General features: G+C 40.1%; 1 protein-coding gene across 11 annotated transcripts in view; it reads left to right on the top strand.

The window, feature by feature from the left end:
* Nucleotides 1-26265, top strand: part of nav1b (neuron navigator 1b) — an 88532-nt gene that overhangs the window by 50192 nt on the left and 12075 nt on the right. For 3 of the 11 annotated variants that reach the window (XM_044348010.1, XM_044348009.1, XM_044348015.1), the window contains 12 exons: nucleotides 88-447; nucleotides 16698-16848; nucleotides 17726-18026; nucleotides 19443-20190; nucleotides 20674-21087; nucleotides 21805-21846; nucleotides 21933-22093; nucleotides 22628-22801; nucleotides 23447-23499; nucleotides 23770-23793; nucleotides 24292-24369; nucleotides 25260-25271. In XM_044348010.1, coding sequence (XP_044203945.1) covers nucleotides 88-447; nucleotides 16698-16848; nucleotides 17726-18026; nucleotides 19443-20190; nucleotides 20674-21087; nucleotides 21805-21846; nucleotides 21933-22093; nucleotides 22628-22801; nucleotides 23447-23499; nucleotides 23770-23793; nucleotides 24292-24369; nucleotides 25260-25271 — 2518 coding nt within the window. Of the gene's footprint in view, nucleotides 1-87; nucleotides 448-12620; nucleotides 12925-16697; nucleotides 16849-17725; nucleotides 18027-19442; nucleotides 20191-20673; nucleotides 21088-21804; nucleotides 21847-21932; nucleotides 22094-22627; nucleotides 22802-23446; nucleotides 23500-23769; nucleotides 23794-24291; nucleotides 24370-25259; nucleotides 25272-26265 lie in introns of those variants that run through there. The other 8 variants (XM_044348012.1, XM_044348016.1, XM_044348014.1 and 5 more) reach the window with 6 other exon arrangements.

Below are 26265 nucleotides of genomic sequence, written 5' to 3'. Positions count from 1 at the left end.
TTTTGTGAGTCAGTCTGACAAGACTGTCAGCTAAATTCCTCAAACTGAACTTGTAACACACATTATTCCTTCCTTTCAACTCTCCAGCTGTCTGGACAGCAGCAGTGTGGGCTACGACAGTGACGAGACCAACGCTCGCAGCATATCCAGCCTGTCCAACCGCTCTTCACCTCTCTCCTGGCGCCATGGCCAGTCCAGCCCCCGTCTTCAGGCGGGGGATGCCCCATCCTCCACAGGTGGAGGTTATCAGGGGAGTAAGACTGGTTCCAAGTATACGGCCCATACGATGCCAGCTCGCTGCTCCAGTCGTCTCAGCAGCACGTCTCGTATTGAGCTCATCGAAGGGCTGGACGTTGATGACGCCGACCTCAAGTCTGGTTACCTGAGTGACAGTGACCTTCTAGGAAAGAGCCTGCCGGATGACGACGACGACAACCTGGCTAATGGGTAAGAGTATCTGAAGATAAGCATGGGTTTAAGCCTCCTGTTTCCATGACAACATGAACCAATTGGCGACTGCATATGGCTGTGTGCTGGTTTGTCCTTTTTAGAGTCTACCTTGTGGCTTTGAAAAGGTCAGCTACTGTAAGAGTTGTTGTCAAATTGCATTTAAGTCACAATAACCAATAAGCTGATTGGCATCCTGCTATAATTGACATTGTTACATGCTGCATTTTAGTAGTTAATTAGGTTACATAGAATATATGCATTTTGATATTCAACTTTGATGCAAAAAAAGAAAGAAAGGAAACTTTTCATGCATTATGGATTCCAGCTTCGTGCTGGTATCTGATGTTTGCACTTGGCAGGAATATCAAAGAGCTTTCATCAGCAGTCTCTGCAGATTCTTGCTCTATTTCTCAAAGTACTCATGACATTGTCTCTCTGAAGGCTGTTTTTGCTGACTGTGAGAGAGAGTGCTTTCAGAAGTTGTTCACTGAGGAAAGAATTTGAACACTCATCAGGTGTCCTCTCAGTTCCACAACAAATGCAGACTCATCTCCAACTGCTATAAACTGAACAGTGTTTGAATCTTTGGATGTCAAGAGAAACAATAAATACGTTCCAAGTTACATTAAATGTTTTCACAGGAATGCAGCATCTAATAGTAGCTCTTCCTTTACCTCTTCTGCACTCCTTTTTATTCTCTTCACCCTCGCTGCTCTCCTCCCACGTCCTTTGTGTCTTTACCTAATTCCCTCTCCCAAGTTGACAGCTGACAGTGAGAGTCAGAGAGGAAGAGAGAAAGAATCCAGGACAGTTCTCCAGTGTGGTTTAGCAGCTTTATCGCTGTTGCACATGCAGTGGGATTTAAGCTCAGCCTCTGGAGCACTCGCTAGGCCCTGCAAGCCAGGTCACGTTCTTACTACAGAGTGCATTAAGTACAAGAAAAAAAATAGATGAGGCACATTTTAGAGCGATAGAAAGTAGAGCAAAGAAGAAAAAGTGTGAAATGGAAGTGGGTCTATTTAAGTGAAGTTATAGTAAATGTAGAATTTGAAGATGATGTGAATCAGTAGCAATCTTATCTTGCTGTTCTAGAAATGATAAAAAAGAAGTGCTGTATTAAAATAAGAATGGACAACTAGCTTCATGTGTAAAGATTTAGCATTTTGGGAGGAGAGAGGTGAAAAAGATCAGACGGCAGAACCCTGATAAGGTTAGGATTAAACAGGGATTATGTCATATGGGTCCGTTCCTCACAGTAACATCCATGCACTCGAAATCCATTTAAATCTGCCCTGTATTTTGTCCCGTCGCTTGCTGCATCTGCTCTGCTCTGGTGATTCAAATGAATGTGAGAGGTGGACGTGAGGGCCTCGCGTCTGCTTTATAACACCACAGGCAACAAAGATCCAAATCATTTTATGTAACCATTTTTAAAAATGCTGCATCATGCTCAGTGTTCAGCCACCTAGTAATTCCCGGACAAGCTTTCAAGGTGACTGTGAGACACCCCGATGGGAACAACTGCTCCCCGTGTTATTACACCAGGAGGATTATGGGTGTGTTGGCATACATACATGCTATGGAAGTGTATTTTCCTATGTGTTATCATGGGAGTAATAATAGGCTATTGTGGCTGCCAAGACACACAAAGATATGGAAATAGTAGGTGCTATTTTCTCTCAGACCTTGAGTAGGTTGTTTTTCCTTTAACTGCTCTTATTTGTATGCTATGCTGGTCTGTAATTGCTTTCATTTCAGTGGAAAGTATCCTTTATTCCCCTGCAGGAATACTGGAATGCCTGGTGCTTATGTTCTCCATATCAAGGATTTATCCTGCCTCATAAATTCACCAACATCCTAATGCTGTAGATAACTAGTTATTCCGGTTTCTAGAGCAGCCACAACAGCAGCACATGCTTTGATTTTCTTCTTACAGTATCCTCTTCTGTGATACATTTGCATTTCTACTGTACATCCCCTGTCACACACACTCACAGTACAGCTCATTGAGAACCATTAACTAACAGCTCTTGAAAATAGATCAGGCTCCTCCTGCGTAACCATGGAAACCAGCTGGAAATCGGCTGTAAGGAGAGGTGCAATTTCTGTTCCCTTTCACTAAAGCCCCAGTCTTACATTTCATACATTTCATTGGTCTGAAATTAGCTTTAATATAAGTATGTTAATGGTACAGTGAGACAACTCAACTCAATAAAACTGTTCTACGTAGTTTTTAACATTAACATTAACACATAATTCTTTGATAATGTTTGAGTCTAGTGTATGTGGCTCAAAACAATCCGGTAACAGATAAATACCTAAATGTAAAATAATCAGACACAGGGCGTGTTGTTTATGAATCCTTATATGAGACAGTGGAACAAAACAGGACAGTAGCACATCGCTAGATGTCTAATGGATATTGATTAACCCACACCAGACAGTACTGGCCATCTAAGGCTGAATGTGTACACACTGACAGTAATCACTGCTACTGTATGTCTGCCTCATCAATAATGTGATACTACATACATCCCAGTCCCACTGAAAGCTCCAATATTCATTTCTCGACACAGCAACATGCAGCATAATAGTAGGCTGGCTTGTTGCAGTTAATGATCATTGGATGTCTGAAGAGAAGGCTTCCAAAAAATGTTTGTTCCAGAGAAACAGTGGCCATTTATCTGTTACCAGTTGCTACATGCGACTGTTATCCCATAATGTAGCATACAGCTCTGCCATAAATGAGACCAAAATGATGACACAATGACATAGATAGAGCATAATCTGAAAAATAGACATTTTTCTATCGTCACACAATATATACCTACCATGAATACTAACTTCTTTAAAGCTGCACCATGTAGTTTTGGCCATATAGTTGATAACTTTGTCTGCTGTTTGGTGCAGGGCAGGTAGCAGTTAATAAGAGCTTGTTTTCAAAAGACTGCTGCCTCTTGTTGATTAGCAGCTTATGCAGGCCAGAAATAATGAGCTAAAAGAGGCTTAAAAGCTTTGTAGAGCTGCAGAGTTGAGTGAAAACTTTTCAGAGCATTTGTCAGAAGGAGCGAACCCTTTTCACATTACTCATTTAATTCTACATTAATACAAAAAAATAATGATTAATGCGACTTTGAAATGCTTGGACTTCTATAAGTACCACTTGAGTTGTTTGTGTGTTAATTGTATGGTATATCTTGAAGCTTGATATACATGGGCAAGCAAAAATATTAGATAGACCTTACAATAACAACTTTATCATATGCACACTTTATCAACAACACTAAGTTTTCATGAAGGTAGTATTTATCAGGATCGTTAGTATGGGATTGCATTTTGTAGGGTTTCTAGTTTTCTGGTCATTCAATGCACATCCTCAGACTGCAAGCATGGAAATATAGAGGGTGGTTTACATTAAATTACAACTAAAATTGCCATAATTATGTACAGTACAATATTAGAATCATAGGCATGTTGTGATGGCTTCTTATTTTGCCCCGACCACGTCAAGAATCATAACTGCTTTCTGTGGTTACATTCTTCACACCATATTGGCAAAGTTTAACCATCACTCATATGACATCATCCTACTGCAAGCCACGTTTTAAAAGGATGGTTTATGGGTAGAGCAGTAATCACATTATATTGCTGATATATGGTTGGTTTTTCCATTTCTGGTATATAAATTATGACTACTATTCGGCGTTCAGTGTCATTTTAGTGGTGTTCAGTCAATTATGGTTGATGTTTTACAGGCACTCAGCTGTAGTGTATGTAAGCATTTTGGTTCAGGTTAACTTTTCATGTCTAATACAGATGTTGAATGGGAAACTTGCTTTTTTTTCCATTATGTCATTTAGTTGATGGGATGAATGCAAGCCTAATGTTTGTAACAGAACATGTGAATTTCACAGAAGGCCCATCTGCACGAATATGAGTATTTTATCCGACAGATTTACGTATTATCTTGGCAGATTCACAGTTTGAAAAGTCCCCTTCTACTCAAAAATGTGTTTTGTTTATTGTGACTTCACCTGGATGTTTGAACTTCACTGTGTAGAATGATGTATGTGCAGAGTTTGACACTGAAGGGCTTTTTTTTTTTACATTCATCTGCTGAAAGTGGAAAGTTTCTCTGTGCTCATTGTAAAACCCATTTTAAGGGGCAGGGATACGAGCATGATTTGTGACATCACAACTGGTTTGGAGCCAGTCATGATCCAAAATACAGTTTACAGAAGTGTGATGTAGAAACCTGAAGCCTCCAGTGCACATACACTGACAATGGATTTTTCAGTGATGTAGGAGACATCTTGTGTCCAGCAGGAAAACTTAAGAAATAAAATATATTTCCATAATCATAGATTCAGAATTTTTAATGAGGGAAAAGAAGTAGATGACATTTTAAGGATTTTAACATGATAATTATACTCTTTTTGTGGAAAAACCATATCAGACACACATTATTGTTCCAACCAGAGTATTTTTATATGTCTTAATACATGTCTGGAGGGGAGCTTTAAATTGGAAGATCTCACTGAAAAAAAGGAGACGCCTTTTAGTGTTTGGTTTGGCTCCATACTGTTTGGCTGACTAGAGAGAGAAGCAGTGAAAAGCACTTAGCTGCAATAAATGTTATCTATTGATGACTCCAATGCCTCATAAGAAGATGAACGGCTGCCTCACTTCCTGGCTAACTTGTGTTCGATTAGTTTTTATCCACAATATGTTTTGATGGTTTCTTTCATCTGTCTCTATGAAAACCTGAAACGCATATACCTGTAGTAGGTGAATGCCAAGAGAATCATTCTTCTTTATCTTTGTGAGGTGCTCGAAATGATGACATGCTCGACGTGCACTAGCAAGATATGAACAAAATAATCCATCATGTGTCATCCTCTGAGAGCCTTCTATGCAAAAATATGTGCAATGACAGTTCGTGAAACACAAGCTAGTTTGGAAGTAGGGTGTTGCTTCAGCTTTCTAGCATTGGTTAACAATCAGATTTGGCCAGTGTTTGCTAAAACTGCTAAATTTATAAAATGTTTTGGCTGACTTTTGAATTCCTTTTGGCATAGCTTCAGTAAAAGTCATTGTGCAGTAGCCAAGCTTAGACATACAGCCACTATTGTACACTGAAACCTGCATTCATTGCCTAATGTTGATATGGTGAATGTGTTAGCACACAGTTGCCTATTTACATATCCAGAAGACATGGAGTAACATTAACATTCATTTAGTCCAATATTCACTCTCTTTTTAGGTCTGTCTAAGTCTCCACTAGCCTGTAATTACTCCACTATGTTCACCAGCTAGTCGCTAACTTTGTCAGCAGTTTGGTGCTGAGCCGATAGCATACAATGGGTTTCATCCAAGATTTTTTGCTGAAAACAGCTGCCTGCTGCGGTTGGACACGATGCTGTGAGAGCCAACCAGACTGTAAAGTTGCAGCTGTAAAACCAAAACAATGGTTTAAAGATGTTGAGATGCTCTATAGTGCTGAGAGGAACTGCAGAGTGAGATGACAATTCTGAATGAGTCACTATGAGCCATGCCTTTTACACACATGTAGTCATTTAATCCATTGTTAGTATAAAAATATTGATTACAGCAGCTTTAAAGTCATAACATGTACAGATCACGGACATTATCGCTGTGATTATTTCATTATGTCTGCTGTTAAGTTAATCCTGATGATACATCATGTCTCTCTTAAAACTGTGCAAAAGTGCAGATAACAGAAATATCAAAAGAGAAAGCATATGTAAGTCTACATTTATCTTCACCTTATGCCAGTGCCACTGTGTCTTCTTTCTGATGTATATGTTGTTGTTGGAATATGATATATGATTATAATATAAGATTTTATATAGAATATTGTATAGATATGATGTAGAATATATATATTTTAAAAATAAATCTCTTTGAGATAAATAGTACAGATGGTTCCATCTTTCATGTGTTATTCATCTGGTAAATTTATTACATCTCATAGCGGTACCACATGCTTTTCATAGCTTCACACATGAAGCAGAACAAGGCACGGTTCCATCATAACTGGTGCATATAGATCACATACTGTGGAAGTAGACAAAAGGAATGTGAAACAAAATGGCTCGATTCTCTCTACTGTCCTGTACAGTACTGTTGTCATGTTCTCTATAAGGTAACAGAAGGTTTGGGGCAAGTATGTGGACATCTGGAGATCTAGTCTGTGCCAAGTTGTGTTCCTCTACAGCAGCATAAAGGCAGCGATGCAGAGCAAAGAGAAAGGAGGCTGGTTCAGCAGCATCATACCTCTGATCATGCGGCAACAAGGCTCGGGATGTGCTGCCATGGCAACCATCTTCCACTGACCCAGTGATGGGCTGCCTTGTGTGTCAGTGTGATAGCTGCTGAACGGATGTATGTGCGGAGGATGTGTTTGCGCATAGGCTGGGGTTTGTGTGTGAGAGGGAGAGAATGAAAGAGACACAGGGTGAAAAAGAGGTGAAAAAGAAAGAGAGACAGAGTGACGGAGACAGACAGACAGAGAGAGAGACTAGTGTGAGGACTGCAATTAGATTGTTTCATAATTGGTGGGGGAGAGCTGTTTGCCTATAAAGCGATTTGTATTTTTGCCTGGATTTATAATGGCACGGTTTGTGGAAAATCTTTTTTTTCTAAAGATGGTTTTTGTTTGGCTCAAGCGAATTCCGTACTGAGCACATGTAATTCTTTTAATAGTAATAGTGTACAATAAAATATTACAGACAAATAAAGATACATATTTAACCTTGTTAAGCACTGAACGCATGTTATTGCTCTCTTAGTCTACATTACAGTATATTGTCAATAAGCCAATGGCTTAGTTTGCTCCTCTGGCAATGTCATTTCCATGGTAACCATAATAAAGCTTCACCCATACTAGTGAGTGGATTTGTTCAAAGCTTGGCATATACAGTATGAAAGTATTTGTAGTTTTCTAAATATTGGAATACTTAACAGCCTCGCTCATGGAAACTATGTGTATCGACAAACACATTCTGTAATGCACAAAGGGTTTACTGTAGTCATCTGATCCTGCACCGCCGGCAGTCTGCATTCAGTTTCCTTTTCCTGGCCGGGTTCAACCTTTCTATAGTCACTGAGTGCTTCCCTGACTATTGAAGCCTCACACATTTTCTGACCCACTTAAACCCATCTGTACAAAAATTTTGGGCTTTGGCTTCTCTGCTCTGGTACTCCGCAGGCGCTGCTGGGATTACAGTTTAGTGAGGCCACTGCTTGGGGTCAGTCCTTTATGGGCTACGGTTCAGTAAGAAGGGATGTGGTTTTCCTGCCTTTGGATATAACACACACAAACACACATGCTCACAGGAGGGCGCACGCAAATACTGAAATGCTTAGTTAATTTGTAATTTGCATATGTTTCAAAATCGTTCACAGAAGAGCAATAATAAAAAACACCATCTCCGTTATACCTTGCTGTGTGTTACTGTTACCCAAATACACAGGCACCCAAAGTCAGCAGCTCAAAGACATCTGGGGTCAATATGGAGTTCTCCCCAGCAAGGGTCAGTAAAATACTGGATCAAGAAGCGCCCCCAACCCCCAAAACTATACCCGCATCTACCTCCACCAGCACCCTAAGCCACATAAATAATGGACCATTACAGAAGCACCCCAGGGAGCATGAATCATCTGTGTATAATGTCTGCGTGTGGTCGTCTGGGTGTGCAGTTTAGATTCCATCAGTGTGCAATACTCAGTCCTGGGTGGAAAATGTGATACATCTACTGTTTTGGATCACAATATATGAACATATGATTCACATGGTACCTGTTAATCCATCATTCCCCATTCATCACTGTGTTTGTTTGAAATTGATAGAGAATTGTTAGATTATCTGCATTAAGTATGACTAATGACGTCTGGTTAGTTCAGATTAGTTCATAATATATGGTTTTATGTGTTGGATTTGGCTCTGCTTCAAGTCTGTTGATACTGAAGTTGCATTAATCGGACAGCAGTCACTTCAAGTTCAATATTCAAGTGCCATATCAATGAAGTTGATATGAGTTATCTGAGATAAAAACAAGAGCACAGTACAACATCATGAAACAATCTAATACACCGTATTCCAGACTATCAGGCTGTACATGTGGCACCACATGAGACTGTGTCTCTCAGGATGAAGAGTGCATCAGCTGCACTGTGGGCTACATCTGTGGGGGGAAGTTTCCTGTCTGAGGTTCATGGAGACTGTACATTCATTTTCCAGTCCAATAATCGGACGGCGAGTCCATTTTCTGGGGCTCTGCAGAGACGGAGCACCTACAGTCCCAGACGCAGCCACTGATGCATCTCAGACCCATTTACTACACTGATATACCACTGCTCTGCAATGAGGGCCAGGCAGTCCTATTTGCCTAGCTGCAGTATGGTCAAGCTCGATACAGATCAAAATCAAGCACCAGGAAGATCAGAGATGTGCTGAAGCAAAAAAGCTCTGCTGGCTATACGTGTAAGTCACTGAACACAGCGCTTTCACGTCATGCTGTCTTTCTTAAATAACTTCCATTTTGTACTATTGAATTGAACGTTCTGAATAGAAGAATGTGCGCTCTTTCCCAGCAAGGGTTTAAAATCCAGTGAAGTCCTCTTTTTCTTTTCAAAATGTCAAGTGCTCATTTTTTTCTAAATGCCATGTGGTGCCCCCATTAATACACAATTACAGAGCAATCCAGACTAAACTGCAGCAATAGGAGGCCCAGCTTTAACTCATTGTGCCTCCTGCTGGAAATCTAATGTCATGCCACCACATGGACACAGGCTGTATAACAATTTACTACTAAATAGCTGCCAATTTAGTGAACTTTAATATATAAAAATATATTCAGAAAGTAATTTAGAAAATCTGAGTTTTCCTGTCAACGTCCTTTATTGCCTCAAAAATCAATCTACTTTTAGACTCTCATATTGCTGCACAGTCTACTGCACCAGAGGCAGTATTGATAGATCAAAAGCCACAACAGTAAAGGTCAGATCATGAAAATGGTTTCCTGTCTGCAGCAAAGGTCTTGCTTGTGCTACGACCTCTAACAGATGGCCTGAATCTCCATTTTAACAGTTTGTAAATATCCAAGCCCACTGGTGGCAACATGACTCAATGGCCTTCCACGTAAGCAGACACACAGAGGATGTTTCTGACACAAGCCATTTGGTTTTAAGTGTAAGACAGCTGTTATGGTACAGTACAAACATGACTTCAAGGCTTTTTAGATGACTGATTGTTTAGTGGCTCTGTGGCCCAGCTGAGATAAACAGGAGACGTGAGAAACACTCCTTTTTTTTTCTTTTTTTTTTTTACTGTAAACATTACTCATTATTCTAGTGAATGAAATATACATCCAAGTTTCGGTTTTGCTATTAGGAAATTAAATTTTGGAAGATGTTTCATGTTGTTTGTAAGCAAAACAAAACAAAAACAGCAACCAGCTGTTTTTGTGTGGTTCTTTTTCAGATGATGATGATGATGAGAGTTGATGGTATCAAAAGATGGAGGTAGACTCAACAATCTTTTATCAAACTAGCAGCTCTTTCTGTTAAAGATATTTTCAGGAATGCCTGTATGTCTGGTGCACGCACTGACAGCAAAATGGCTGCTTAATTTGAACAAAAAAGCAAAACCACAGGCATCTCAAATTCCATTTATGCTGACTCCATATTTATATTGCAAAATGTGGACTGATGTGGAAAAACATCCTGAAAACTGTAATACATCACAGGGGGTCAATAAGTTCTCATGTTTGCAATATAAACCGGTGAAAATCCTAAAATGTATGCATTTTCTGCATCTTTGCGTTTTCTGCTTTGATGTGGATTCATGCCGTTTGGTCACGTATACTCCTTTGTTGCTACATTTTGAGTCAAAATGGTTTCAGCTAGAGTCAGACTGATCCAATTTGGCCTAAGATGTGGACTGGGTGTGGGACTTTACCTCCTGGAGTGATCAGTTTACAGAGCAGAGATCTGGTGAGATCATCACCATGAGACTGTTCCACTGCTAATGAGAGGGGAAGGAAGGTTTTCCAAGGCTGCTCTCATGCCTCACTGGAGGTCCTCGTGTCATCTGTGGCTTTGCGGTTGCACTTGCACTGATTCAGGCCTTACCTTGGGCTGAGTTTTTCCAGCTAGGCCCTCGAAGGTAATGAATGAAGATGGAGCACATTTTATTTTTGGGGATATTTATCTTTATTTAATCATCTCCTTAATAAGACTCCTGGTTCTGTCATAGCTTAGTTTAATATGGAAGTCCATTATTGCCAGGAAAAGAAAAAAAGTAGCTGAAATGTTATAAATGGCAAAAATAAAAATACTCATAAGTCACAGTTATGAGAAAGTAAAAATCATGATGTTTATGACTTATTTAGTTTGAGGTATGTCATAGTTTTGACATTGTCAAAAACTTGACTACATAAAAATTAATGCTTAACCTAGTAAAGGGTGTTATTATTTTTACATAGAAAGTCATAATTTTGACTTCATATCTTATAATTTTGACCTACCATTAATAATTTAAAACCTCAACTACAACATTTGACATTTAACATTTAAAAAAGTGTTCACATGTAAAAAACTCTTTCTTGAGAAATCACTGATATTATTGACAGTGTTAGAGGATACGATCACAGTTTTTCAAGTCTGTCTTAAAACAGCTGTCAGATGCCCAAATGAACACTGAAAGAGGTTTTCCTCGCTGTAATCATTCCTCCTGTTCATACCGGCTATTAAAAGATCCCTTTCAAATGTGCTTTCAATGTAAGTGATGGGGGCCAAAATCCACAGTGTGTCCACACAGTCATTTTTAGCAAAAAAATTTATTTGAAGTTTATATGAGGTTTCAGTGGTGTGAGTTAGTCATATCAAGTGGATATCTGCCACATTTACAGTCTCTTTAGCATCAAATTCCCTCTTTGTGTTTCCTGAGACAGTGTTTCCCTGTTGAGTTGCAGTGGAAGTATAGTAACAGAAAGAGGGACTCTGGCACTAAAAAGACTGTAATGTTGAAAGATGTCCACTTCATTTGACTCATTTGGACGGCTGAAGCTTCATTGCTTAGCTTCAGATACAATTTTTAATTTGTTTTTGCACAGAAGGAAGGCTGTGGATTTTGGCGCCCATCACTTACATTGTAAGAGCATTATGAAGGGATCTTCTAATGGCCAGTATGAACAGGAGGAATGATTGCAACAAGAAAAACCTGACTACTGTTTTAAGACAGACTTAGAAATGTGTGAACCTGTCTTTCAACTGTTTACCCTGGAGTCGGTCAACTTCACATCACTTAGGCTACTGTGAGTAGGCTAATTGGAGAGACTGATAATGTTACTAGTGTCCAGAATACTCGTCACTGATAGCCCGCATATCCAAAATTATACTTATTTTCTTACATTTTTTGAAATTAATTTAACATTAGCATAATAGTCTATCACTCCTGTGGTCTTATTTAAAGGATGACTCCATCTGCGATCCTTTCTGGGTTTATCAATGGAAATGCCCTCTCAACCGTTAGCAAAAAACAGCGTTGTGGTTGATGTTGGAGTCATTTACTGGTGGGAGAAGAGAGCTCAGAGTTTATTTTTTTAAACTTTTAGCAGCAGCAACAGCATGTGCTCAGTCCATCTCTGTGGCTATACTGACTAGGGGGTTTATATCAGTTTATATGTTGCAACGTCATCATGCAGAAACCTACATCAGGTCACGTGAGAAAAGTTTTCAGAAGTACAGTACTTGGGGAAAATGGTATTTTGGTGCTAAAACATAGCTACGTACTTAGACCAAAATTTGAATTATCGGATTTGAATACATATGGAAAACTAATGTGAAGTTTCAGGATGATTAAAAAAAAAATACCCGCCCTTTAAGATTATAACCTATTTGTATATGTATGTACTGTGTTTGTTTGTAAGCTAAAAAACAAACAAACAAGCAAATAAACGTAGGGGCCAGTATGCTTCAACATAAATCCATGTCATTGATCGTTCCCCAATACAGAGATCAGAGTAATCAGATTACCCATAGCAGAGTGATGGACCCGGAAGGAGCCCGTGGTTGAGAAGGGTCCGCAGCCGGACCTTATTGCCATGGTTACCACTCAGCTCGACAGCCGTTGGCCATCATCTAATATGGGGGTCTCTCCCTCTGGCGCTCTGTCTCGTCATCCTGCACTTTTTTTTTTTTTTTCTTTTTTTGGGGGGGGCGGGGGGGCGGTGTTGCCGAGCGGCAGACCGGTTCTTGCTTTTTCGCTGAATGGGAGGAAATGGGTCTTTGCCATCGGAGGATATGAATTTTATTTTTAGCACCTAAAACTGTAAAACGTGTGACTTAAAAACTACAACGGTAACAAATGAGCGGTCGTGTTTTGGTCGGGAAAGTGCCTCCGCTGCAGTCGGCACCGAGAGCAAAAAGGACTTTACTTTTTACTCCAAGGTAAAGATGATATTTTACATCTGTATTCATTTTTATTCAGATTTTTTTTGTAAAAAAAAAAACCGTGAATGCTGGTGAGATGAATGTGTGGCTTCCTTTATATCCACCAACATCTCTGACGGTGATTTTTTTTCTCTCATTTTGGGTCATATGCAGCTTTAGGTTACAGTACTCCTAAAGAAAAATCATTATAAACATTAACTAGTTTTAGATTAACGGCATTGACGTTAAGGTTAGCCGATAATCTGCTCTTGAGTAGAGGTTGAATTCTGCTGATTTCAGTACAGTTTTTGTTCAAGAATAATGAAATTGTGCAGAAATACTTTAGCGATAAGATGGAGTTCCTAACTATAATTCATTTGAGCCTCTAGTGTTACTATTAAACGGTGTAGACGGTGTGAATTGCGTTGACATGAAGTTGAAAAAAAAAGTGCAAAAGCGTATGTTAATACTCGTTTGACACTAGAAATTATAACATCTGTGCAAACAATTCTTGGAGGACACTGCGGTGCTGCTACCACAGCTATCTGTGTAATAGAAGATGTCTTCACCACTCACTCAACCATAGGCATGCACTCCCAGGAGCCTTTTGTCTTCACTGCCCTTCATGCAGAAAATAGACATAGTGCCAGAAGTAAACATTAAAATGCAGCCTTTCACTGTGTGCCATTTCATATGGCTTTACTGATTATAGCATTTTTTTTATAAGAGACCTAACAAATGAGCATGTCTGAGAAACTTCAAGTTCCAATTCTCATCTTGTGTCTCTGTCAAATGTGCTGTTTGCTTAAAGGACGGGTTCACAGTTTTTCCAAGTCTGTCTTAAAACAATAGCCTGGTGCCCAAATGAATATTGAAATAGGTTTTTCTTGCTCCAATCATACTAGCTATTAGAAGATTCCTTCATAATGCACTTATAATGTAAAGTGATGGGGGACAAAATCCTCAATCCTCCTTCTGTGCAAAAATGTATTTAAAAGTTTATCTGAAGTTAAAATGAAGCTTCAGCTGTCCAAATTAGTCAAATCAAGTAGATATCTTTCAACGTTACAGTCTTTTTAGTGCCAGAGTCCCTCTTTTTGTTACTTCCACTGCAGCTCAACAGGGAAACACTGTCTCAGGAAACACAAAGAGGGAATTTGATGCTAAAAAGACTGTAAATGTGGCAGATATCCACCTTGATATGACTAACTCAGACTGCTGAAGCCTCATATAAGCCTCAGACAAAGTTTTAAATGTCTTTTTGCTAAAAATGACTGTGTGGACACACTGTGGATTTTGGCTCCCATCACATACATTGAAAGCACATTTGAAGGGGATCTTTTAATAGCCGGTATGAACAGGAGGAATGATTACAGCGAGGAAAACCTCTTTCAATGTTCATATGGGCACCTGAGTGTTATTTTAAGACAGACTTGTAAAATTGTGAAGCTATCCTTTAATTTTCTTGCTTCGTACCTTTGCAATGTGTGCCAACAATGCTGCAAGTCTTGCCCTAGTGGTAACCAGCAGTTGTGTGTGTTTTATAGCAGTGTTCTTAGATCCACTTCCAAGTCTGGACAGTGATTGTAATGACCCCACCCTGCTCCACCCAGCCAACCATCTCTCAAGTCTTGTGGAACCAAAACATTTTCTCAGCAACCCAACTCAAATAATAGCATGGACACACAAATCAGAGAGATGTTGGAGTTGTGCCACAGAAAACAAAAAGTTAATTGCCACCCCATGTATGAAGTATGCACTTTGCTGGTGTACTCCCACCCTCTCCCTGTCTGGATTTCACCTCTGAGAGCAGACAGTTTGGCTTGTAATATCAACAGCCCACAGGCCCTCCTGCCTCTTCTTAGGCTGACATCCCTGAGGGGTTATTCATGGCCCCGCTGTCGCCCCTGACAGAGGTGGTATTGTTCAAACATACCACAAACATCTGGGCTCGACGTAAATCATAGTTATTCTTCTTATTGATGGTATTTAAAAAACACTTTTATATTCTCAGATCAAACGTTTTTCTCATGTTTTATCCCATTCTTGTCAAACTTCTTCTCTGGGGTCATGTATCGGTGTCCACAAATCTTCAGTGAAATATTCAATTTTATGCATCTGAATGCTCACAACCTGTACAAAGCGTCAGGATAAGCCTCCTCTCTGTTTTACAACTGTGACTACAACTCAACTACAGCCATGTGATTAAATCCAATTCTGAACGTGTACAGGCCATTTTTGTCTCTCTGTATTTTTCTATGCAATTCCATGTTCCATGCCTCTGCTAATTGCAGGCTGCGGACCCACAAAGAGCATTTTCAGCTCAGTGGGGAAAGCAAAAGAAAGGGAAAAGAACTGATTCAGCTCAAGCAGTGACTCAGCTTTAAAGGGGCTTATTAATTTACCTTTTCCACTGTGCCACATTTCTGTGCGCCAACATAAATTCAATTACCACCTGTGGTTGCCAATAGTAATGATGGGGAACGTAATTACACAAAATCTGAGCTGGACTTGATATCTAGCTCTCTGGAGATATAATTTTTAAATTCAACAAGGCATTATTACTCCTCTAAAATAGATAAAAATGTTTCCCTCTTCAATTTTAAACTCCCCTCAGACTCTGAATTGCTTGATCCTCATGTAATGTTTTGGTTGACTGAGAGGCTACTCCTCTCACTGAACTCCACACAGCGATCTACATTTTAAATGTATTCAAATGCATCCAGAGATCTGCTTGCCCAGTGAGCAGCCTCTCTGGGCTGCTCTGGGACTGCCCATTTCTGTCTTCCTCACGCGAGGGGCCAGTCTGTCAGCATCTGTTTCAGGGCCACGCAGGACTTCGTTGTGGGGTGGAAGGAAGGGTCAGGGAGGGTTTAGGAGCCTGTCACTCTGATTTCCCTTCACCCTGCTTCTTTAGAGCATACCAGACCGCTAACTAAACCCTGAGCTGTCAGTGGCTATACTTTTTATTCAGCATGATTTATCAGCCTATATCCTGTAAAGTTTCCCTTGAAGCTAATGGTTAAAGATGGCTGTGTTGGTCTCTGTTTAAAAAAACTGCAAGCCTTGTTGTCTTAGTGATTTATTAAATCATGGTTAGATTTAACATTTTATAGCTCAAAATTAACTGCCCAGACTGACCATTTTATTATGAGTGCTAGACAAGCGGTTCACCAATAAGTTGTATTTGTTTGCTAAAAAGTTTATTCAACTTTTTGTATGGTTTGTTAAAGGTAGGTCATAATGGGTGTGACAAGTAGACTGTAGGAAAAAGTGAGAAGTTGTAAGGTCACAAGGAAACAACATGTCAGTGACATTTTGCTCTTATAAAGCAGCACATTGTGGTTGAAACAAGGTGTTTAGACATATGGTCTTGAGTCTTTTTAGGATAATCCTTGTCACACATTCTTGATTTGTCTCAATTATTAAATTACAGCCTCTGGCACTTTAATCATGGTATATTTGGTCCAAGTATCTGTTATAAATATTTCTTTTTAACTGTGTAAAAAAAAGCTTTTTGATACATTAATACCAGAAATTAATTTTTTAAAGTTTCGAGCAAGTACATTATGATATAGGCAACTGAATAACTCCTACTATATTGAGCACTTGGCCACCTCCAGAGACAGCTTACTGCAGACAGATGGACATATCACTGTTTGCTGCCAGCCTTTTCTCCTTCCAAACTCAAGATTTCTGCAGCTCTACCTGATGTACATTCATATGGTTGTCATTTACTGGGTAAGTGCATTTTTTTTTTTTTGCTAACTTGTCATTCTGTCTCATTTCAGTTGGGATGAAAGCAGCTCTATCAGCAGCGGGCTCAGTGATGGTGACGGTGATGGGTCAGAGAACCTCAGTTCAGAGGAGTTTAATGTCAGTTCCTCCCTTAACTCTCTGCCAAGCACACCCTTGGGATCCAGACGCAACTCCTCTGTTATGGTGAGTTGACATACTGTACCCAAAAGTCTGTAATACAGCTTGTGGCAGAGTTTGGCTTTCTTGTATCCTTGTTTTGTTTGTAAAAGCAGTGCTAAAGATTGCAACAGAGGACTTTACTTCAAGCATTTCCAAAGCTTCACTCTGTGATTTAGTCTGTCTTGTTTGTTAAATGGGAGTCCATTGTTTTGACGAAGGCCACAAGACAACACCACAGACCTCACCACTGTTATTAAAATAAAACAAAGGAGAAAAAATGTTTAAATTTCCACTGAAACTTCAATTTGGTAAAATTTATTTTTATGTTCACTTTGTATTGTGGTAGTGGTTTCTACCTTTTGCGCAGGTAAACATTTTTGACTTGCTCTTAATTTTAGGATAATTGCTTACTTACAGAACGCTCACTGAGAAGAAATGAACATTAGTGCTTCTCAATGAGCCATCTGTCGCTCTATATCACATTAAAGTAGTGCCAAGAAGCAGCATGACCAGTTTTTTCTTCAGTGCTACCTCCTCAGTGCACCGCATGATAGTTTTTCTTTTACAGCTTAGCAGTCTTTTTTTGTCCACTGCACAGTGGTACATTCAAAAACATAAGCTCAAGCTTTCCTGTATTCATTTCATGCCTTAATGTATTCATTTATCCCTGAAAGTGTAAAAACCATAAACATTTTTTTTTCAGATTTTGTTTTCCTTCCTTTGTCTTCCTCTGTGGTTTTCTCTAATCCGCTTGGGGCATATCAGTCTATCTCTCACTCCTTCCCACTGGAATGCAGCTGAGATGAAACAAAGATTATAGAGAACAGTCAGTTCCATAGATAACATAGACCATGTCTGATGGTTACCCACACTGTGCCTCTTCCCTTTTCTCTCCCTGCAGCTCCGTACTGATGCAGAAAAGCGCTCCCTGGTGGAAAGTGGACTTTCCTGGTACAGCGAGGACGGCAAGGCCAGCCACAAGCTCGATAGTTGCAGATATGACACAGGGAGTCTCAAGACAGAGGCTCCGAGCAAGTGGAGAAAGAAGCCTCCGAGCCTCAGCGATGATTCAGCGGGTAAAGGAGAACTGAAGAAGCCTCAAAGTTTGGGTCAGCCAGGGAGTTTTAAGAAAGGTCGTAATCCTCCTGTGGGCGTAACCTCCCCCATCACCCATACCTCTCAGAGCATGCTGAAAGTTGCAGGTGAGACCTAATGGCAGATTCTTAATTCATCTGTCTCTCTGTTTGCCTGTTTTTCTCAGTCCATCTTTTTCATCTTTGTCATTCCTCTCATATAGGAATTTTGTTAACTTGTTTTAACTAAGTATATCTATTTGTATGCTGAATCAGTTTTTAAAACAGAGCCTGTTTATAAAGCAGCCAAGGCGGATATCTGCTCGGTGTCAAAAAGAAATACACAAGTTGTGCCCCTTAGCATAAACCAGGGATTGATTTGTAGCACAGCACAGTATACTGAAAAAATGCACCATGAAATCCATTTCACTGAAGAAAAATCTCAGCTTAAAGCCCAAAGCCATGTTTCTTTTATTATCTCAGAGAAAAGCATGTTACTGTACATGTCTGGAGAGACACTGTGTCTGCCATCTGCTGCAGCTAAATTTATTTTAATGCCCTTCAATCCTCAACAAAACATCCCACGATTCAATAATAGGTTGAAATTCAGTTCCAATACTAATATTTCTCTGCATTTTATTGCAATTTCCTCAACTTAATTTCACCTAAGTGATTAAAATTAGATTTGATTGTATGTATTTTGGCAGCAGTTAGAAGGGAAAAAACATTATTTTAGCTGATGCATTTTTAAGGCTTGGTTTACAGAATGTCATACGATGTGTTGTATTATATGAATATAGAACTTTTGTACCTCTAATCAAACCTTTAGAACATTTTTTAAAAAAATCTAATTTTACGTTTTAATTACCCTTCATCTTCACTTTGATGATGCACACAGTACATATTTTGATTGATTATGCCACCTGGATATGTCATATGAGTTGATAAAAAAGGTTTAATTTTGTTTAAGACTCATTTACAGTAACTCACAGAGTCTGTTGGTGAGTCACACTTGACGTCATGCGCATATAAAAGCTCTCTAAGTAAATACAGATGTTTCTTGCTTATATTTTATCTCAACTGCAGTGGCTGAAAAGATATGTACATCTACTTTTATGTGAAGCTGTCTAGAGAGAAATGATGTATGACTCTGCTGATTATTTATCTTAGTTTCAGTCATTTCGGTGAGATTGTTGTCATTTGTTTTTGTCCAGTATGAGCCTTATTCATATACTGTATGTAGTATATTCTGTTGCCTTTGCTTTTCATTAATGCAGTTATACAGTATATTAAGTGTTTTTATTTATTGATTTTTGTCTTGTCATGTCTTGTATGTTTGAAATATACTTAAACCAGAAAAAATGCAGTCGTATAAAAGAAAAAAGTACTGAGCTATTAACCCATCCATCCACTGGCCAAGGCAACAGAGTGAACAGAGCTGCCCTCACTATCAAAATCATCATTCAATTTTAAAACTTGAAATTGTGAATGAAATGACATTAGTGTTGTTTATTCAGCTATTCTATGTCTTTCTTTTTTATGCAGCACATAAAAGTGAGAAGCCACAGGATAAATCCAAGATTTCCATCAAAACTGCTGGTCTCCAAAGGTCTCGTTCAGATGCCGGCAGGGATCATCACGGAGAGCATCGCAAGCCCCCCTCAGGTTTAGTTAAACCCACCGCTGGAGCCTCCTTTGGCTACAAGAAACCACCAACAGCCACTGGTACTGCGACTGTTATGACAGCAGGGGGCGCCACCATCTCCAGTGGCTCTGCTACTGTGGGGAAAACTCCCAAGTCATCTGGCATCCCTGTGAAGCCTGTTGGAGGAGGAACACCCTCGGGTCGCAAGAACAGTTTTGATGCCAGCAGTGAGCAGAGCTTCCTGGGGCCTAACGCCCGAAACAGCATTCAGTACCGCAGCCTGCCGCGACCGGCCAAATCGAGCACGCTCAGTGTGATTGGCCGCCCTGCATCTCGGCCCGTCAGTGGTACCATTGACCCCAGTCTGTTGAGTTTGAAACCTGTGACCATAGCCTCCGCAGGCCCCAGGGTTAAAGAGCTGAGTAGCTGCAGTAGTAAAATGGCTAATCGAACAAGCACAGGTCCAGTGAACCAGACAGACAGAGAGAAGGAGAAGGAGAGAGCCAAGGCCAAGGCCGTGTGTGCTGACATAGACTGTGGCTCTCTGAAAGGAGAGGAGAGCACAGGAGAGTCTGCTGTGAAACTGCACGGCCTGAGACGGACCAGCAGTAGCAAATACCCTGAACTGTCATCACCCACCACACCAAGGTGTTTCTCATTCACATACTGTTTTAAAAGGTCACCAAAAAGAAAGAAACATTTCTTGATATCTAGCCATACACGTAGATGTTGATTTTATATGCTCTTCTGGACATCTGTACAGTGGAAGGGAATGGAGTTTCAGTTGCGGCGCTGTCAGAATTGAGAAATTGCATCTAAAAAATTTAACAGCGATATCTCTTTCCAGAAAGAGTGTCCTAGTTACAGTTAGACATGGTTCAGAGTAATGGGAACGTTGTTTCTTTGCATTTCTGTTGCTGTTGATACAACCACTATGTGCATGGCTATGTATTGCTAGAGGAAAGAACAGATCCTTTACAATGAACAAAAAAATGAACTGAAATGAATGATTACATCACACACATGCATGGATCCAGTAATGACATATTAATACATTGTCTAACATCATTACTCATGGGATCACCCTAGTTTATGTATTTTGACATCTTGTTTTTCATGCCTGACTCCTAGGATGCTGAACACTAAATCTCTGGGTCGTCCACCCAGCTTGGCTCACCTGGACAAAGTCAACTCCAACAGTCTTGACTCCTGCGTGACCATCCATGACCTCCCACCCAAAGTCCCCCCTTATTCCAAACTTCAGGACTTGGCTGGTTCCCACACTGCCACCCACCTCACCCCCAGCCCGGCGCCTGTGCTCAACATCGATTCCCCCGGTTCCTACACCAGTGAAAGCCTGAGCCTGAGTGGATCCCCACTGCTCTACCCGAAGCTGTCTGGCATGCACCGCAGCATGGAGTCCCTGCCCCTCCAGATGAGTGTGCCTTCTAGTGCGAGGTTTGTTGCCACAGAGATGCAGGAAAAGGAGAGGGGAACAGGAACATGGGGAGCTGGGAGCAGGACATCCCTTAACCTCCCAGATAGGTAGGTCTCATCCCAAGAAGTATCTAATTTCTATTGTATTAAAGATTTGTGATTTCCATCTTTTTGTTTTAAGTGTATGTCGTTGTTTCACCTCTGTAATCACCCTTGATAAACTTTTTCGACTGGACTAAGTGGACTCTTAATTACAAAGATACTAAATAGGCTTTTTGATACTATGATATGACTTCTTTCATTTATGATGTGAGAGTGAGACAGTGACCCTGCACCAGAGGAAACAAACTTTCTTTTGTCATTCAGTATTTTATGGAAACTCAATCAACTACCCCAATCCTGCACAAACAAGAAGTACAGTTAAAAACACACAAATAAAACAAAACCTTTGATCTATCATCTTCACATCAGTGGATCAATGGTGTTTTTAGAAAGAAAATCGAAAATTGGTCTTTCACATCCACTTTTCCATCTTCCCATGAACCAATAGTGGTAGAGGGAGCTGTATTTATCCTAACACCTGATAGTTTGTGAAACATAATGTTCAGTAGGCAGCTGACCCAGTGTTTAAGTGTGGAGACATCATTGGGCTTTAAGTTTCTTGGCACCCAACATACCAACTAACCATATTTTATGTGCACTTCCCTGTAGTGGAAACTGAGAAACTCTCAAAACTTAATGATTTAATTGATGATTGGGTTTATGCGAGGCTCTTTTCAGGCACTTTTCATATATTAATAACCATTTTGTTCTCCTTTTCCACAGCCTGCAAACAAACAGGAATACCTTGCCGAAGAAAGGCTTAGAGTACGTCAAAACAATTACTGTCAGAACATCTATTTGACATCTTGTACTGTAATGAATGTTTGTTAAAATGACCTCTGTTTTCTTAGACGCTATGGCTCAAGCCTGTCAGAGAGTGAAGGAAGCAAACCCGCAAGGCGCCACTCCCACAACATAGTCAGCATGACGGATAGCGATAGCCCCCCTCAGCTGCCCTCTCCCACCCGCCCGCTCCACCCCTCCTCCAGCAAGGCTCCTCTCACCAACGTGGGTGAGTCTGCTTGCTCCATTTGTCTGCCAAGTTCTAAATAAATTCACTGTTTGAGCTTTAGACCTTTGATAAGCCATCCATCTTATCGTTGATTAATATTGAGGGCAGGGATATTATAGGGATACTGTGAGGAATCAGTCAGGAGTAAGTCCAACTCAATTCTTACACTAAAGAATTGTTGACAGAAGTTGTCAATAATAGATCCAGTCATATCTGAGTGATGAAACGATGGCCAATTAGTGTGGTATCATATTTACTGTGTGAATATTACTGTCCCATATCTCCAACTAATTTGGACTTGAGTTAAAGTCTGAAATATGCAGGAGATGGAGGCAATAAGGGGTCAAGTCAGGCTATATTTATCACATTGACTGTTGTGGAACCGTAGTGTTGCCTTTCACTGAGTCATCAGAATAAGGGGGCTATACCTAGGTGAGCTGTGTGTGCGTGTGTGTGTGTCTGCATGTTTCTCTGCAGCCTACAGTTTTATCTGTGCCACTCACTGTCTTACCAAACGTCTCTCTTTCGTGATAGTTGCCCCAATTTCCAGTGGTACCCCGAGGATATCACGCTCCAACAGCATAGGACCCCCCAGTGACTCAGCCTGTGATCTCTATGGATCTTCCCCGCCGGGAAGCAGTATGTCCCTGGCTGACCGGCCAAAAAGCATGATGCGGTCTGGGTCTTTCCGTGATTCAGGGGATGATGGTGAGCCCGCTCGGTCGGCCTCCCTGCAGGGGAGCCGCCAAGGTTGCCTCAAATGAAACGAAAGTGTCTGCTCATGCACGCAATCTGTCGAGCAAAATGTCAGAAAGGCATTTGTTTTTATGAATAAGGAAAGAGGAGAGGAATCTTTGTGCCTCCATTTTTGATAATAAGTGAGTTATATCAGGACTATCAGACACTGTCCGTGATCCAAATGTAAACAAAACAGTTAAACTTGCTTTCAACACTAGACTACCATCAACTCCAAGTTAATTATATATTTTGATGCTACAGAAGAAGAAAGTACAAATTAAAACAGGCCTTTATTCCTCTTTGAATTTATTTAATACGATCAACAGAAAAATAGGTCCTCAGTTATGTACATATATGAATATTTCTTGTTATTTAAACATTGTTAATAACTGAGCTTGACATCTTATGAGTTTTCAGTAGAAAAAAATGTTTTTGTCTTCCTGTTTAATTCATACACCACTTTGTCATTTTTGGTGACAAAGGAGATTAGCTTGCAGGCAAAGATAAATTGTCGCTTGACAGCAAGTACTGGCTACAATAGTAAAAGCTGTAAAACTGCCTTTAGTAGAACTCATTTGTAATATTAATTCAAATCTCCATCTTACCTTTTTGCAGTGCATGGCTCTGTGCTCTCTTTGGCGTCCAATGCTTCTTCCAACTATTCCACTGTGAGTAGATAGTCATTTTCTTTACTTTTTTTTTACATCATGTTACTTTTTCTGGAGTTTAGTATATTGTGTCATTAGTTTACATTCACTGCTATCCTCAAATAGGAAAGAATCATTTAAGAGAACCCACATGGGATTACAAAACACTACTCATAAAAATTCCTGTCCCTTTTTTATTGTGAATAATTAGTTTTCATGACTGCGCCCTAAAGTTAATGCTCTACCCCATTCTTCTTTATTGTTTATTTGCTTTCACCATGCCTTCTTTAGAATGAGGAGAGGATACAAGGGGAGGTAAGGCCAACGTGCCATAACTCTTCCACTCACAGTGTGCCTTTACCTCTGCATCATCTGTCAGTCATTTCCTGTTGAAACGGGTCCATTCGCCAGATGGTGTTATCAGTGCTCAGTGAAGTCTGCGACCACGGATCTTAATCTCTGGAGCTCATAACTCAGTTCATTTTCTTTTATCTCTAATATTCTCTGTCCCTTAGTTCCACCTTTTACCATGTAATAAAGACATTTTCAGACCTCCATAAAATTCTCAGTGCATGAGAAAAATGTCATCCCATGAGTTTAACATTATAACATATAACAGTGTGTTAATCCTGCATTCTTCATTACTGTTTCTGTTGTGTGTTGTTTCATATTTTGTGTTTTGAGTATTTTTTTTTTAGTTAACCAAACAAAACAAGACATTTGAACAAATCCCATTGCTACATAATCATAATCAAAACTTCAATTCTGGCTTTTTGTCCATGCTGCTTGACTTACTTCACATTTTGTCCACAGCAAATCCGCAAGTTGAGGCGAGAACTGGAATCCTCGCAGGAAAAGGTTGCCAACTTGACCATGCAGCTTTCTGCTAATGTATGTATGATTTTTTAAGATTTTCTTTTGGCCTCTTTCTGTAAGCTAATTTGTTGATGTCTTGGATACATGACAGATCTTTTATCAGAGTGTAATCAATTCAAAATGTTAGTTAAACTTCCTTTAAGTGATTGAGTTTTTATCCCAAAACCGACTGACAAAAACAGAAACCCCATTTATCAGACTTTACTTCTTTCTTGTGACGGTGATATGCAGGAAAATTGTGGTATGAATCCTAGCTGACCTAAGAAAATTAAGATTATAGTAAATGTCTCTGGACTCTGATGCATAACTCTGGCGTCTGGCGTCTGTATATGTAAGATAATTAGGATTTTACCACCTTACCCAACGCTCAGGTCAGCAAACATGCCACTTTCAAGTTGTCTGGCTACCAGCTCTGCAATCCTTATGGACGCCCATTGGATCTTTACCCTTATCACTTGCTTTTAACCCTTCGCTTTTAACAACCTTCCCTAACAAGTTGCCCACCCTTGCCTCCCTTTATTGTCTCACTCTGCAGCTTCTAGATGCTTGACTCTAGCTGTTGTACCACTGTCAACTTTACTTTATCCCTAACTTACTAACACAGAATCAGAATGAACTACAGCCTCCTACTGCCTCTGCTATCAACTAACCTGAGTGTTTTGACCATAATAAGTGATGATCTGTGTGTGTGTGTGTGTGTGGTAGGGTGGGTGGGTGTGACTGTGTGTGTGTGTGTGTGTGTGTGTGTGTGTGTGTGTTTGTGTTTCACTGTATGTGTTTTTATGAATAACTGAATCCCATGCCTGACGCCACTGTCCCTCTCTTTTACGTTCTTGGCTGTATTGACTGCTGGACTTGCCACTGCCTGCCCCCCGCTGACCCGCACCTCTGGATGCTGGGTGTAGCAGCTAGGCCAGGTTTGTTCGACTATTGCTTCTAGATAGCTCTCTGTGGCTTCTGCATGAATCTAAGTGAAACACAAGCTGACAAGTTGCTGTTAGTCATCTCTGTTGGACTTGCTGCGTGGCACAGTGGACCCTCAATGGCTACCTTGAAGCATTTGACAAGGGCTTGAACTAATAATAGCTTTCATTTTTGATTAAGACACCAACTGTTTTGTTCAAGTAATCATTTAAAAAGGTACGATTGCTTGATTTGTCTAATCAACAGTCTATAGGCCAAAGATATTCAGCTGAGAAATGAAACAAATCCCTGTATTTGAAAAGCTGACATGAAGAAAATTTGCCTTTTGCATGTTGCATTACTTAAACAATTAAACAATTATCATGATTCTTGATTAATAACTCTTCTGTCCATCCACTAATCGATTTGTCAACTAATTGTTTCAGCACTAATATTGACAATTCCTGATAGTTTACTTAGATCTGTAAGCCAAGAATATAGCATACAACTTGTAGACATCAGAGAAAAATGCGGTCATGATACAAAAACAGGCTTTTAGGTGACCCAACGCACCTTCAGGCAGTAGAGGTCTGCTGCTCTTGAGCAAAAGCTAAAAGCTGGCTGCATTTCTAATATGTCACAGTCATTTTTTTTTCAAATTTACCTCATCATCTTTCTTCATCATATACAAGTCTGGTATGTTTTGTCATCGAATTTAGACAAGTTCTGGTGCCAGCCATGGATTCTAGAGGATTGATTTTTAACAGTTATTAAAGAACACTCTGACACTCCACCATCAGCAGTAATGGTACAAGACATCTTAAGGTCAGCCTAAAGGTCAAACATGCCACATGCAGTTGACAAGATTTGTGCTCCAGCGCTACACCGCTTCCCACCCTCACCACCATTACCCTAACATCCTCTTTCATCTCTGACATCATCCACAGCTGTCCACTACTCCATCCCCTCCCTCCTCACCTAGCAGTTGGAGAAAGTCATTTGCTTGAT

Source organism: Thunnus albacares, chromosome 4 (assembly GCF_914725855.1).
Source record: "Thunnus albacares chromosome 4, fThuAlb1.1, whole genome shotgun sequence".
Lineage (NCBI taxonomy): Eukaryota > Metazoa > Chordata > Actinopteri > Scombriformes > Scombridae > Thunnus > Thunnus albacares.
The sequence above is the reverse complement of the archived record's forward strand: the minus strand, read 5'-3'. Positions and strand labels throughout refer to the sequence as shown.